Here is a 12,203-nt window from a genome sequence, read left to right as displayed (position 1 = left end):
TATTTGGCCAGCATTCTGGTTTTTTTAGTTGCTGAAAGAAGCTAAAGTGGAGAAGCAGACCGAGGGTTTTGCAGTTCTGTTGGGGGTGACGGGCAGCTTGCTTTTCCTCTCTTATGTGACTGGCTGCAAATTAGGGGGAGCTTTTCTCTAGTCTTAACAAGGTGGGTTTAACCTAGCTGTGTTTATAATTAAGAATAGTAGGAGTTGCATTATTTAACAAATGAGGCAGCCGTGGGTACCCGCCAGTACAAACAGCACCGGCCACAAGCGGAGGGGGGCGTGAGCCAGCGTATTGGCTGAGTCCCAGGGAGCTCACCGTGCGATGCCATGTGTCCTTCAGCCACCCACCTTGACTGAGAGGAAGCAGAGCCGCACGGGGTCTATCGTACTACCCTACATCATGTCATCCACGCTGCGGAGATTGTCCATCACCTCAGTGACTTCCTCGGTCATTTCCACCTCTTCTAACTCATCTGATAATGCTCCTTCCAGACCAGGATCTGATGGGTAAGAATTCAATTTTTAATTGCTGGGAAGAGGGGAGGGCGGGTTGTCTCCTTACTACCCTTTGCCTTGTGTCACCAAAGGAGCTGTGATCCATGTGGACGCATCACCCTCATAAGGGCAGTAATTCAGAGTATGTGGTGCTTATTCTCTGGATCATTCTCATTGTCTTCCTCCTGAGGAAGATCATGATTTACATAATAATAGTTATGACAGATGGGATCATAATCACCCCTCATCCTGTCACATCCTGTCACCCATCCTCTCACGTCTGATTTTTTTCATCTGAATTGATTTTCAAAAGTAATTTTAAAATTTATACTTACTCTGTAAATAGGTAATATAATTACATGATACAAAGTTCCGAGGTACAAAAGGGATCACTCATGAAAAATGACCCATTATTGGTCCTTGACTCCTACCTTACCAGCACCCCTCTGTGGAGGCAAACGATGTTAGCCTTCAGGTTCTCGGTGCCTTTCCAACAGCTCTTCATACATACGCAGGCAATACCTAAATATATATTCTTCCTCACACTTTCTTTTTTGTATGAATGGAAACGTAATACTTTGTTTAGCTTGCTTTTTTTTACTTACTATGTCTTGAAAATCATTCCACTTCAGAATGTCAAGAGCCTGCTCTTTCCTTTGAGCCACAGACATCTTGTGATATGGCCGCACCCTGACACGTTCCATGGGTGCCTATTGGTGGATGTTTAGTTGACGTCAGCCTTTGGCTGTCACAGCAGGGTGGCAGGGCAGAAGCTTAAAAACAATGTATTCTGTAAATATACAAGTATATCCAAATGAGGAAAATTCCAGAAGTGAAATTGCTTTGTCGAACATTTATAGTTGCGGTTTTCGAAATTATTCCTAGACTGACTTCTGTAGACATTATACCAATTTAGAGTCCTGTCAGCAACATAGAAGGGTTCCTTGTCACCCGCACACCCCAAATTGTGCATTATCAGCCTTTTTAATTTTCGCCAATCTGCTAGGTGGAGAGTATTTTCATGGTATAGGGTTTCATTTTGGTTTGGTTTTATTTCTCTTGTTTTGTGTGAATCTGAGCTTCTTTGCATTCTTTAGTAGCTGTTTGTATTTTATGTTCTGCAAACTATGGTGAAGTATTTTGGGTACATGTTTCTGCCGCGTTTGCTCTGTCTGTAATATTAGTTGAAATATGTCCTCCAGTTTCTCCTCTGTCTTTTGACTTTGCTTCTCATTTTTTCTTTAGTTCTGCTGATTTTTTTTAATGCAGTCCAATAAATTAATGCTGTATTTCATGACTTCTGGATTTTATATTATGATTAAAGGCCTTCCCCACTCTAAGGCTGCAAATAACTAATTTTAGAGTTTCACGGTTCACCACTAAATCTGATTCTTTGAAATTTATGAGTATAAAATGTAAGGTGTAAAGTCAATTTTTTTTTTTAGCCACATAACTACTCAGTTATCCCTGTAACATTTAGTGAGCAAACCATCTTTTCTCTACTGATTTGAAATGCCAGCCTCATTACAAAATCAAGTTCCTGTATGTCTATAATCTATTTGCAGACTCCCCGCACCCCACCATTTCTTTGATCTCCCTGGGTGTTCATGCGCTAGTGTTCTGTGGTTTTTAACTACTGTAGATTTGAAAGGCTTTTCTTTCTTAGTTATCCTTTTCAGAATTTATCTGGCTACTTTTACTCATTGCTCACTTGTGGATTCACTTGTCTGGAATCTTATTGCTATTTTTACTGGGATCATGTGAAACTTCTGGACTAACTTTGGGAGGACTGATGGCTTTTTTATGTCAAACTTTTTTTGCCAAAAACATGGACTGCCTTCTCATGTGTTCAAATTTAAGATATTTTGAAGGACTGAATTTGTAGTTGTGTTCTTTCTGTTTAAAAATACTGTTTGAAAACAGTATTTTGCTAATTATATACTTAATCTATGTACACGTAGAAATTTTTCAAAGTACAATTTTTCTTTTTAAAAGACAGATACTTATCACTCAGAAGTAACCACTGTTAAGGTTTAGTAATAGAACAAGAAAAGCATATATACATTTTATAGAATTGGAAAAGCATCGTAGGTACCATTTTGTAACCTGCTGTTTAATTTAATATACACGATGAATATTTTTTTTTCTTTAGAGAGAGAGAGGGCGTGTGTGAGCAGGGGAGGGACAGAGGGAGAGAGAGAAATCCTCAAGCAGACTTCCCACCAAGTGCAGAGCCCTGTGCGGGTCTCTGTCTCACGCCCCTGAGATCATGACCTGAGCTGAAATCAAGTCGAGACTTAACTGACTGAGCCGCCCAGGTGCCCTTATTAGCATTTTTGATGGCTATTTATACCATTGCATCCTATGAATGCGCCATAATTAAGCCTTCTCTTACTATCAAATATTTAAGCCGTGTCATTATTTCTGGACAAGTAATCATCAAAGTTCATTATGAATTTCATATGAAAACATTTAGCCTCTGTCAATATAAAATGCAGTTTTATTGTTAAGAATTGTACTGAGCGTATGTGTACAGATAGCTTTCTAATTATTTAGGATACATTCTCATATCCTTGCTTGAGCTCTTTTGGTTAAGACCAGGTATAGGATGCATTTTCTAGAAGCATACATTCCCTAGTCAGAGGACGAAATTCATTACAGTTCTGATGTCAAACAGTTCACAATATGCAGTGCCACATGCAATAGGAGGACTGGGTATTTGCACTGTTTTTAATCCTTAGCATAATAAATATTAGATAGTCCTTAATTCATTTATTTTTCTCTTTTTATTTTTTATTTATTAAGAGATCCTACCTACTCTATGGAAAGCATGAAAGTTCTGTTCAGTAAGACTCTTTTCTTAAATCAGTGGTCTCAATCAAAAACAGAAAAGGTTTGAAACAGGTTTTGAGCATTAGGGCACCATGATTGCTGACAGGGCAGTAAGCAGAGAACCGGTGAGCGGGGCCCTTTTCATGCCGCAACCCAGGCAAGGTGGGTTATTGACCTTGCCCAGATTTCCTCAATGAGTAAGAAGCCATTGATACTATTTCCTAACGTTATTTAAGATGTTTCTTTAAGGCATCTGAAACTGATTATCAGCTAATGGCCCCGAGTCTCCCATTCCCAGTGTCATGTCACAATATTCATGAATACTTTCATGATGATTATTGGGGGTGCCATCGGTAAAGGGCCAGTTCTTTATCAGAGGGAAGCGGAACATATCCATCCTATCTGGCAAATGGTAGGCCAAGGCACAGAAAGAGAATTGCTTTTTGAAACACAGCTCATTGTGTTAAGGGAAACCAGAAGGCCAACTAAGTACATGCTTAGAACACCAGCAAAGTTGGGGCCCCAGAACAAAATTGTTCAGAAAAAAACTAATCTTTGATATTTCAGGAAAATCACTGAAGTAATCATTATAAGAAAAAAATGACATGACCCTGGGGGAACCACATTGTAGTCACTATAGTTCAGTTTGATTCCTAACTAGGCCCTAGTGAAACTTGTATTTTTGACAGGCAACCTGGTGACCCACAGCCTTCATTTGTAGTCTCTGAGGCAAAGTCATAATTGATTCCATAGAATCTGGGGTGGTTGTTTCCTTTCTCCCTGACCAATTACTGTTTGAGGTGATCTTGTTTGTTTGTCTGATTTGGCTTATTTGGTTTTAAGAATAATTAGAGTCTTGGGGTACCTGGCTGGCTTAGGCAGAGGAGTGTGCAACTCTTGATCTCAGTGCTGTGAGTTTGAGCCCCATGTTGGGTGTAGAGATTACTTTAAAAAATAAATTCTTTTTAAAAAATTAAGAATAATTAGTCTTTCTTGGAATTTGGTTCTATGATGTTTCTTTAACCAGTACAGATTTAAGATAAATAATAGCGAGTGGCTTCCCCATAAATATATTAATAATTGAAAAATACCAGAGGGGCGTATGGGTGGCTCAGTGAGTTAAGCGTCTAGTCTTCTTGATTTCAGCTCAGGTCATGATCCCTGTGTCGTGAGATCAAGCCCTGCGTTGGGCTCTATGCTGAGCAAGGAATCTTGCTTAAGATTCTCTCTCTCCCTTGGGTGCCTGGGTAGCTCAGTTGGTTAAGCATCTTCCTTCAGCTCAGGTCATGATCCCGGCATCCTGGGACTGAGTACCCACATCAGGCTCCTGCTCAGCAGGGAGTCTGTGTCTCCCTCTCCCCCCTGCCACCACCGCTTGCATGCTCTCTCTCTCTCTCTCAAATAAATAAATATTAGGGAAAAAAGGGTCTTTCACTAGCTCTCCCTCTACCCCTCCCTACCCTTCACATGATTTCTCTCTCTAAAAAAAAAGAAAGATAAATGTCAAAAAATTAAAAGCCCATACATGCAGTCTTTTAAAAAGCAATAGAAAAGGAGAGAATAATTTGAAATTAAAAAACAAAAAAACACTATCTACAGGCATTTCCCAGTGTGACTGCATGGGCTCAGCCTCGGTCAGACTTCCCTGGGACTTTTTCCCCTTACCTTCACGGAGCAAGGCACCCACACTTTGCAGAAAGGGGGACCATGCACATTAAAAGCTTAAAATGGCTTAAGAAGCATATCAACCAAACAGTGAATGAATCCTGTTCGGATCTTGACTCAAACAAGCCACTTCCAAACAATTTATAAGACATCAGGAAATGTAAGCACTGGATGTTCAGTGAAATGAAGAAGTTATTTCTTTTTGTATGACTTATGATGGGAGTGTAGTTATGTTATGAAGTGAGTCCTTGCCTCACTGAAATATTTATGAATGAGATGATAATAACATCTGATCACTGCCACGTGATCCAATGAGGGGCGAGGAATGTGACTTAGGTGTACATAAGAAAGCCGACTGGCCGTGAGTTATCATTATTGACACTGAGTGGTACACACATGGGCATTCTCTTCACTTTTTTATACGTTTGAAATTTTCCATAATAAAATGTAAAAAAGTCTTTGGCCCCTCCAAATATCTTAATATTTGAGTATTTAATAACTTTTGACACTAACTTTTTAAACTTACTTGGATTTCCATTTCATGAAATACCTATTTATCCTTTGACAATTTTAAAAAATTGAACTACTCATTCTTTTGTTTATTTGTAAAAGTTTCTTATATATCAAAGATATTTGCCATCTAACATATATCCAGCAGATAGTTTTTTTTACTAAGGATGCTTTCTGCCAAATAGACGCTTTTGTTTTATTTTTGTTATTATTATTTTTTAAGATTTTACTTACTTATTGGGGAGACAGTGTGAGAGAGTATCAGAGAGAGAGCACAAGCAGGGGGAGTGGGAGAGGTAAGAAGCAGGCTCCCCGCCAAGCAGGGAGCCCCATGCGGGACTCTGTCCCAGGACCCTGCCTGGGATCATGACCTGAACCGAAGGCAGACGCTTAACTGACTGAGTCACCCAGGCATCCAGAAGCTTTTATTTATTTATTTATTTTAAATACTAAGAACCCATCTGTGTTTTTATGTTGTCTTATTTTATGCCACAGCTTTTGTGTGTGTGCGTGTGTGTGTTTTGTGGACTTTATCTTTTTTAGAGCAGTTTTGAATTCACAGCAAGATTAAGAACGTACTGCAGAGTGGTGCCTTCATTACCACTGATGGACTCACATTAGCACATGACCGTTGCCCGGAGCCCGTAGTTGACAATCAAGTCCCCTCTTGCTGTTGTACGTTCTGTGGGTTTGGACAGATGTATGGTAACAAGTATTCACCATTGCAGTATCATCCAGAATAATCTCACTGCCCTGAAAATCCTCTGTCCTCTGCCTATTCATCTCTCTAAGCTTTCTGTTTTTGTGGAGCAAAACTCTAAATTTTTAAACAAACCAGGGCTCACTGAATACCCATTCAGAAGGTCTAAGCAATACCCACCATAAAGGTCTCGTATCTTTTTTAACCCTCCTTGGTTTTACATTTTGCTTCAGTCACTCCCTCTCTGCCTGTCCCCCAGCAGCCCCGTTCTACCATTTGAGAGGAGACTGTGTGCTTTATGCTGTAAGGCAAACACCTTGTCTTACATCCCTGCATCCTGCCTGCAGCCTGTCCGTTCGGAGATTTGGTGTTGATGCAACACTGCAGACTCTGCCCCGGATTCCAGTTTTGTCAGTTGTCCCACTATGTATCTCATACGGAGCAATTTCTCGTACAGAACCCAGTTGGGGTCACGTGCTGCTTTGGGCCACACCCCTTTATTCTTCTTTAATCTAAAGTAGTTTGGCCTTTCCTTAGTTTGTCTTTCATTGTATTGACCTTTTTGAAGATTACAGGCCAGTTGGTTTGTAGAATTTCCCTTTGGGTTTGTCTTACATGTCCTCGTGCTTAGGAGTCAAGTTATAGACTTTTGTGTCATGTTGTGTCTTTTTTTTTTTTTTTTTTAAGATTTTATTTCTTTATTGGGTGACTGGCTGGCTCAGTGCGTGAGCTTTCAGCTCAGGTCATGATCTCAGGGTCCTGGGATCGAGTCCCACGTCAGGTTCTCTGCTCTGTGGGGAGCCTGCTTCCTCCTCTCTCTCTCTTTGCTGCCTGTCTGCCTGCGTGTGATCTCTGTCTGTCAAATAAATAAATAAAATCTTTAGAAAAAGAAAGATTTTATTTGTTGTCCCCATTTCACAATAAGGAAGTTGAGGTATGAAAAGATTTTCTGCCCAAGATCACCCACGAAGTAGTAGAGGTAGGATCTGAACGCAGGCGGTCTCTGGGTCATGTGCTGTTCTCTAGTGTCTGAAGCTGCTTATTCATCTTTTACTGTATGAATTCTATCTTTGCCTATAGATGTAGTAAGCCTTTCTCTTCCTGCGAGAAGATGCACGTTCAGAGATTTTCCTTTCGTACTTGGATGGTCTCGTTTCATGGATACCTCAGCATGTCTAATTGGCAGTTAGAAATTCAGATTTAGAACCTGAGAGGGGAGTCACAGGTCAGGATGGGGTTGAGGAGTCCTAACCCCTGTCTTGTGGGAGTACATTCTGACTGCCCAGTGGTCAGTGTTCTGTGATCCTGTCCTTGTTCTTGGCTGGTAGGTCAATCCTGGAGCCACTTCTGGAGCGCAGGGCTTCGTCAGGTGCTAGAGTTGAAGATCTGCCCCTCAAAGAGGACAGTGAGAACCGGATCAGCAAGTTCAAGCGAAAAGACTGGAGCCTCAGCAAGTCCCAGGTCATTGCAGAGAAAGCACCAGAACCTGATCTGATGGTAAAAAAATACACACACACACACAAAAAACAGCAACAAGGGGTCGGGGTTGAGGGGGGCGGGTGTGGCAAGCAAACAAGGGCCAGAGGTTCTCTAGTGCTGTCTGTGCAGACACTTGCCACTCGCCACAGAGCCGTGAGTCACCAGGTGGAAGTCCGGCCGTGCTTCCTCAGGACCTGGCATGAGATCAAATGTGACAGCATTTGATCTTACACTGTGCTTTAAAAAAAAAAAAAAAAAGCACATAGGGCAAATTTGAGTGTCTAAACCAGTAGTGGTGCAAGATCTTGTACTCAATGTAAACACGTGGGCTGATGCTCAGAGCTGTGGTTCTCACCACCATGTTCCATGAGTCAGTGCATTATCATTTCTCTTCTTTTAACTTAAAAAAAAAAGTGCTTTTTCTTCGTCCATGAGCCACATCATGTTGTTAAGTGCGGCAAGACCAGCCTTCCCTGAGAATCACAGGTGGTTCCTTTCCAACCCAGACAACACAGTCTGACTGTGGTCAGACTCAGGCTCATGGCCAGCCAAGAAAGAACGTCTGCTTCAGTGACACCCTGTCAGGGCCTTTGCCGGCTCGCCACCTGACAGGGCGGGAAACTCAACAGTGGCCCCTGGAATGGGTCTCTCTGACAAGTCGGTGCTCAGCAGGCAAGGTGTTGGGAGCATTGACGAGCTCAGCCTTTCTCACTTGAGTCTGTTTTGCTGTGCCCCACCCCCCACCAGAGCCCAGCCCGAAAAGCACAAAGACCAAAGAGTCTCCAGTTGTCGGACAATCGGCTGACGCCATTTCATGGTTCTTCACCTCCTCAGTCAACACCCCTGAGCCCACCTCCACTCACTCCTAAAGCTACCAGGACTCTAAGTAAGTTATACACACACACACACATACAGAGAGAGAGAGAGAGAGAGAGAGATTTAGAAAGATACAGACATATACTTTCTCTTCGCTTTAGTAGGGAACAGAGTATGTGTATGGATCTGGGCAATATTTAGCTGGAACAGCCACACAGTATATGAGGTTATTATAAAGTTGGCTCATTCCATGGTGGTGGGTATAGCAAAATTAGAGTCCAACCAGGAGTCTTTGAGTTGCTAGGACTCATTACCCTTCTCTGTAGAGTGACCCAGAGGGTCTTACAACTCCTTTTCCATTTATGAAGGTATAATGAAGTAGAGCTAGATGGGGACCAGACAGGAAGCAAGTAACTTAAAAACTACTGGGTAGGTAGCCTTGTACTTGGTATTGGAAAGGGTCCCAAAAAAGGACAAGAAATAGGCCTGTTCCATATACTGCTTACAGTCAGGCCTGGGGAATCAGCAATGCACAAGGCCTGAGAAGAATTCCAAGGTACCCTTGGTACAAAGAATGGAGGGGTAAGTCATCATGCCCATGGGCCATGGGAGTCAACCAAGAGCTAGAGATAATGAAGTAAGTTTTCCTGGAGGAAGTGGATATCGCATCCTTTAAATGATCAAACTGAGACAGCTCAGTTAAATTTAACCAGTCTTTGTTGACCGCTTACTTTGTGACAGACATTTTTTCAAAGTACTTGGGGTAGATCAGAAGATAGAGTCGTACGTTAAGTTCTAGAAAATGTCTTCATCTCCAGCTTAATAGTACAAATCATAAGCAAAAAAAAAAAAAAAAAAAAGGGGGATTTTTACTTCAGAACTTTTTATGAAACCTTCTGGTGAGTAAACAGCGCTGCATTTGTCATGAGGGCCGAGAGGTTGTTTCCATTCTGTCCGTGGAAACTATAGAATATCGCCTTAGCCATTTGATTGGCCAGGTTGGTTTAGGTGTTAAAATGGCAAGCAGAGGTTCTATTAAGATTCCTTGATGAATTCTTCTCTCTGCCTTCATCTACTTTGTATCATTTCTAGGCTCCCCGTCTTTGCAGACAGATGGGCTGATGACTACTACTGTCCCGCCTCCCCCTCCCCCCAAAAGCAAGCCCTACGAGAGCGGCCAGAGGAACTCCACAGAGGTAGGGAACAACCGCACTGGGGTCAGAGCACCCCACTCCCGGGAGCACAGTGTTGGTTTTCCAAGCTTTTTGCTAGGCACATTTCCCATAGATTTGTCACTCTAATCACTTCTTGACTCATGCCTGAAACCATAAAACATATAAGGGAGTTTCTAATGGGAAGTAACGAAATGCAAGCAGACCTTTTTGTCAGATCAAAGGTAGAGCTCTTCTTTGTACCTCACCCTGGGTACAGGTGAGTGAAATCAGTGAGTTCTGGTTCACATGTGAAGACTGTACTCCTTCTGGATGAGTGACAGTCATTCTGGAATGGCCTCGTCCTGCATTCTTCAACAAATATTCAGTGCATTCTGTAGATATGCCAAGAACCCAGGTGTTGGGGAGATAACATTTTGGGGTATCCTCTGATTAACCCAAGGAGAACAAGGGAAGTTAAATGAGTGTTGTTTCCCTTCTCTCCTGGCCAAGGCTGCATAGATAGATCAGTTAGAAGCTAAAGCACTTGTTGGAAATGTGGAGGAGAACCAAGTCAGGAGGAAAGATGGGATTCATTTGACTCTCATTGTGTCTGCTCCCTCAGATTGCCCCTCCGCTGCCGGTCCGCAGAGAAGCCAAATGCCCACCTCCACCTCCTCCCAAAGCCCGCAAATCTGGCTTCCTTGCTTCTGAGCCCGGATCCCACTAAGGGTCTTGCCAGGTCTCCAGAACTCTGAACACCTTGAACAGCTGACGCCTAAGAGGAGTCCCTGTCCTCGTTCCCCAGGGCTCCTTGCTGACCCCCTTCCTGATCTGGGGCCAGCTGTGCCGCCTCCAAACTGGTGGTTCTTTGAAAGGCTACTGTGAAGGAAGCCTAAGCACCGCCCCCACTCCAGTCCGCATGAATTCCAGAATTGGTCATGTCCTCTGTCTTTCTCAAAGGAGAGATCTCTCTCACCGTTATTAAATTCAGCCTCCAGCCCAGAGCTGCTGCGGCCTACAGACGCCTGGCTACATTCTTCTGTGGAGGTTGTTGAGCAACCCCAGGAACCTGCACCTTGGAAGGATTTGTGAAAAGCTCTGCTTGAGACTTGATTTTCTCACATGGACACACCGTGTCCCGAATAACATTGGAAAAGAGGCGCCTCAAGTACTTCAGTAGTTGAAATAATCCTACCTTTCTGATGTCTGCTTATGTCTTCTTTAAGGAAAAGAACATCTTTGTAATGAAGATTGGTAACTTTCACGTATGAATAGCTATCATTGGTGAAAAACCATGGACTCGACTGTGGGGTCTGAGCTCCTGCCACGCCCCCCTCCACCCCCACCCCAGACCGGCTACGTGTGGCACAGGAACCCTCCCGGGAGTCCCTTACACTCTCAACTAACCAGCCCTCACCACACTGTGTCACTCCTTCTTGCTACAGACTCCCTCGAAGCTCTTTCTTTACCTCTTCTGAGCTCACATCACTGGACAGAAGGGACTTCGAAGCCCGGGTTCAACAGCTTCTCTTCCAGATCCCATTTGGTTGGCTCAGTGACCCCTCTCTGCCACCCGATATTACCCTGGAGAATATAGTGCAATATCTCCCTTTGATTATTTATTCCTCGTGATTGTGGAATTAATTTGATTACATGTTCATGGTACTAAGTCCATAGTCCTTTCGGAAGAAGAAATGGGCTGATTCAGATGATCGGATATTACGTACACCTACACGAACCACACAAGGTTAGAGACGTTTTGAGCTAGAAGGGCCCTCACTAAAGGTCATACAAACAACCCCCTCGTTCTGTAGACAAGGAAACTGAAGCTAAACACAGAAAATCTGCCTACAGATTCTTACTAACAACCCAGCTTGCTAATTGAGGCTCTATCCCCAGGTAACACTTAGATCGAGAAGACAGCCCTGACGAACTCCGTGATGAATTCTTACCCCTAGTTGGGATGACGGTGGAAATGTCCCAGATGTTTCTATACTACTTTGACATATATGGCAAAGTAGAAAGCTTTTTATGGGTCCCCTAGGTCAGCATGTGGGGAAGCTCACAGGGGTCCCTTCCGTAACTGGGCCCAGTCTTCTTCCCCACCCACCCTGCCCTGAGGTAGAGAAAAGAAAGATTTCACCTCCAAGAATCCGGATTTGCTGGCCTGCTTCTTGGTATACCTGTTTCAACACCACCCCTCTCAGAAAAGACGTACTCCTGCTTCACAGAGTCAGGGACATACAAACCTCAGAGGCGTGGCCAGCATCCCGCAAGCAGTTAAAGTGTGGATTTAGAAGTGGTGAGCGAAAGGCGGTTCTCCACTTCCACTCAGGGCAACCTTCAAGGGGGTAAACTAGAGAGAAGCTGGGTTTTGAAGTAAACCATTTGGTCTCCAACCATCCCAGCTGTGTCACCTGTTAACTTTGCAAACTCCCTCAACTCCTTGCCATCGTCTGAGCCTTCATTTCTTCCCTTTCCGAAATGGGGACGAGGTCCTGCCGCACAGATAAGGTTCAATGAGATTGACTGTGTGAAATAGTAGGTACGAA

At 43.2% G+C, this 12,203-nt stretch overlaps 1 protein-coding gene across 1 annotated transcript in view; it reads left to right on the top strand.

Moving 5' to 3' along the window:
- The window catches only part of LOC111153728 (dedicator of cytokinesis 5), a 210,776-nt gene extending 199,109 nt beyond the window's left edge, over positions 1 to 11,667 (top strand). The window contains exons 48-52 of the mRNA XM_022512914.1: positions 341 to 507; positions 7,531 to 7,699; positions 8,429 to 8,567; positions 9,590 to 9,693; positions 10,274 to 11,667. Coding sequence (XP_022368622.1) covers positions 341 to 507; positions 7,531 to 7,699; positions 8,429 to 8,567; positions 9,590 to 9,693; positions 10,274 to 10,378 — 684 coding nt within the window. The 3' untranslated portion in view covers positions 10,379 to 11,667. The remainder of the gene's footprint in view (positions 1 to 340; positions 508 to 7,530; positions 7,700 to 8,428; positions 8,568 to 9,589; positions 9,694 to 10,273) is intronic.
- The last annotated feature ends 536 nt before the right edge of the window (positions 11,668 to 12,203 follow it).

The sequence above is a fragment of the Enhydra lutris genome, unplaced genomic scaffold (assembly GCF_002288905.1).
Source record: "Enhydra lutris kenyoni isolate GAN:26980312 unplaced genomic scaffold, ASM228890v2 scaffoldscaffold3, whole genome shotgun sequence".
In the NCBI taxonomy this organism is placed as follows: Eukaryota; Metazoa; Chordata; class Mammalia; order Carnivora; family Mustelidae; genus Enhydra; species Enhydra lutris.
Note: the sequence above shows the minus strand (reverse complement) of the source record. Positions and strands in the feature narration are given on the sequence as shown.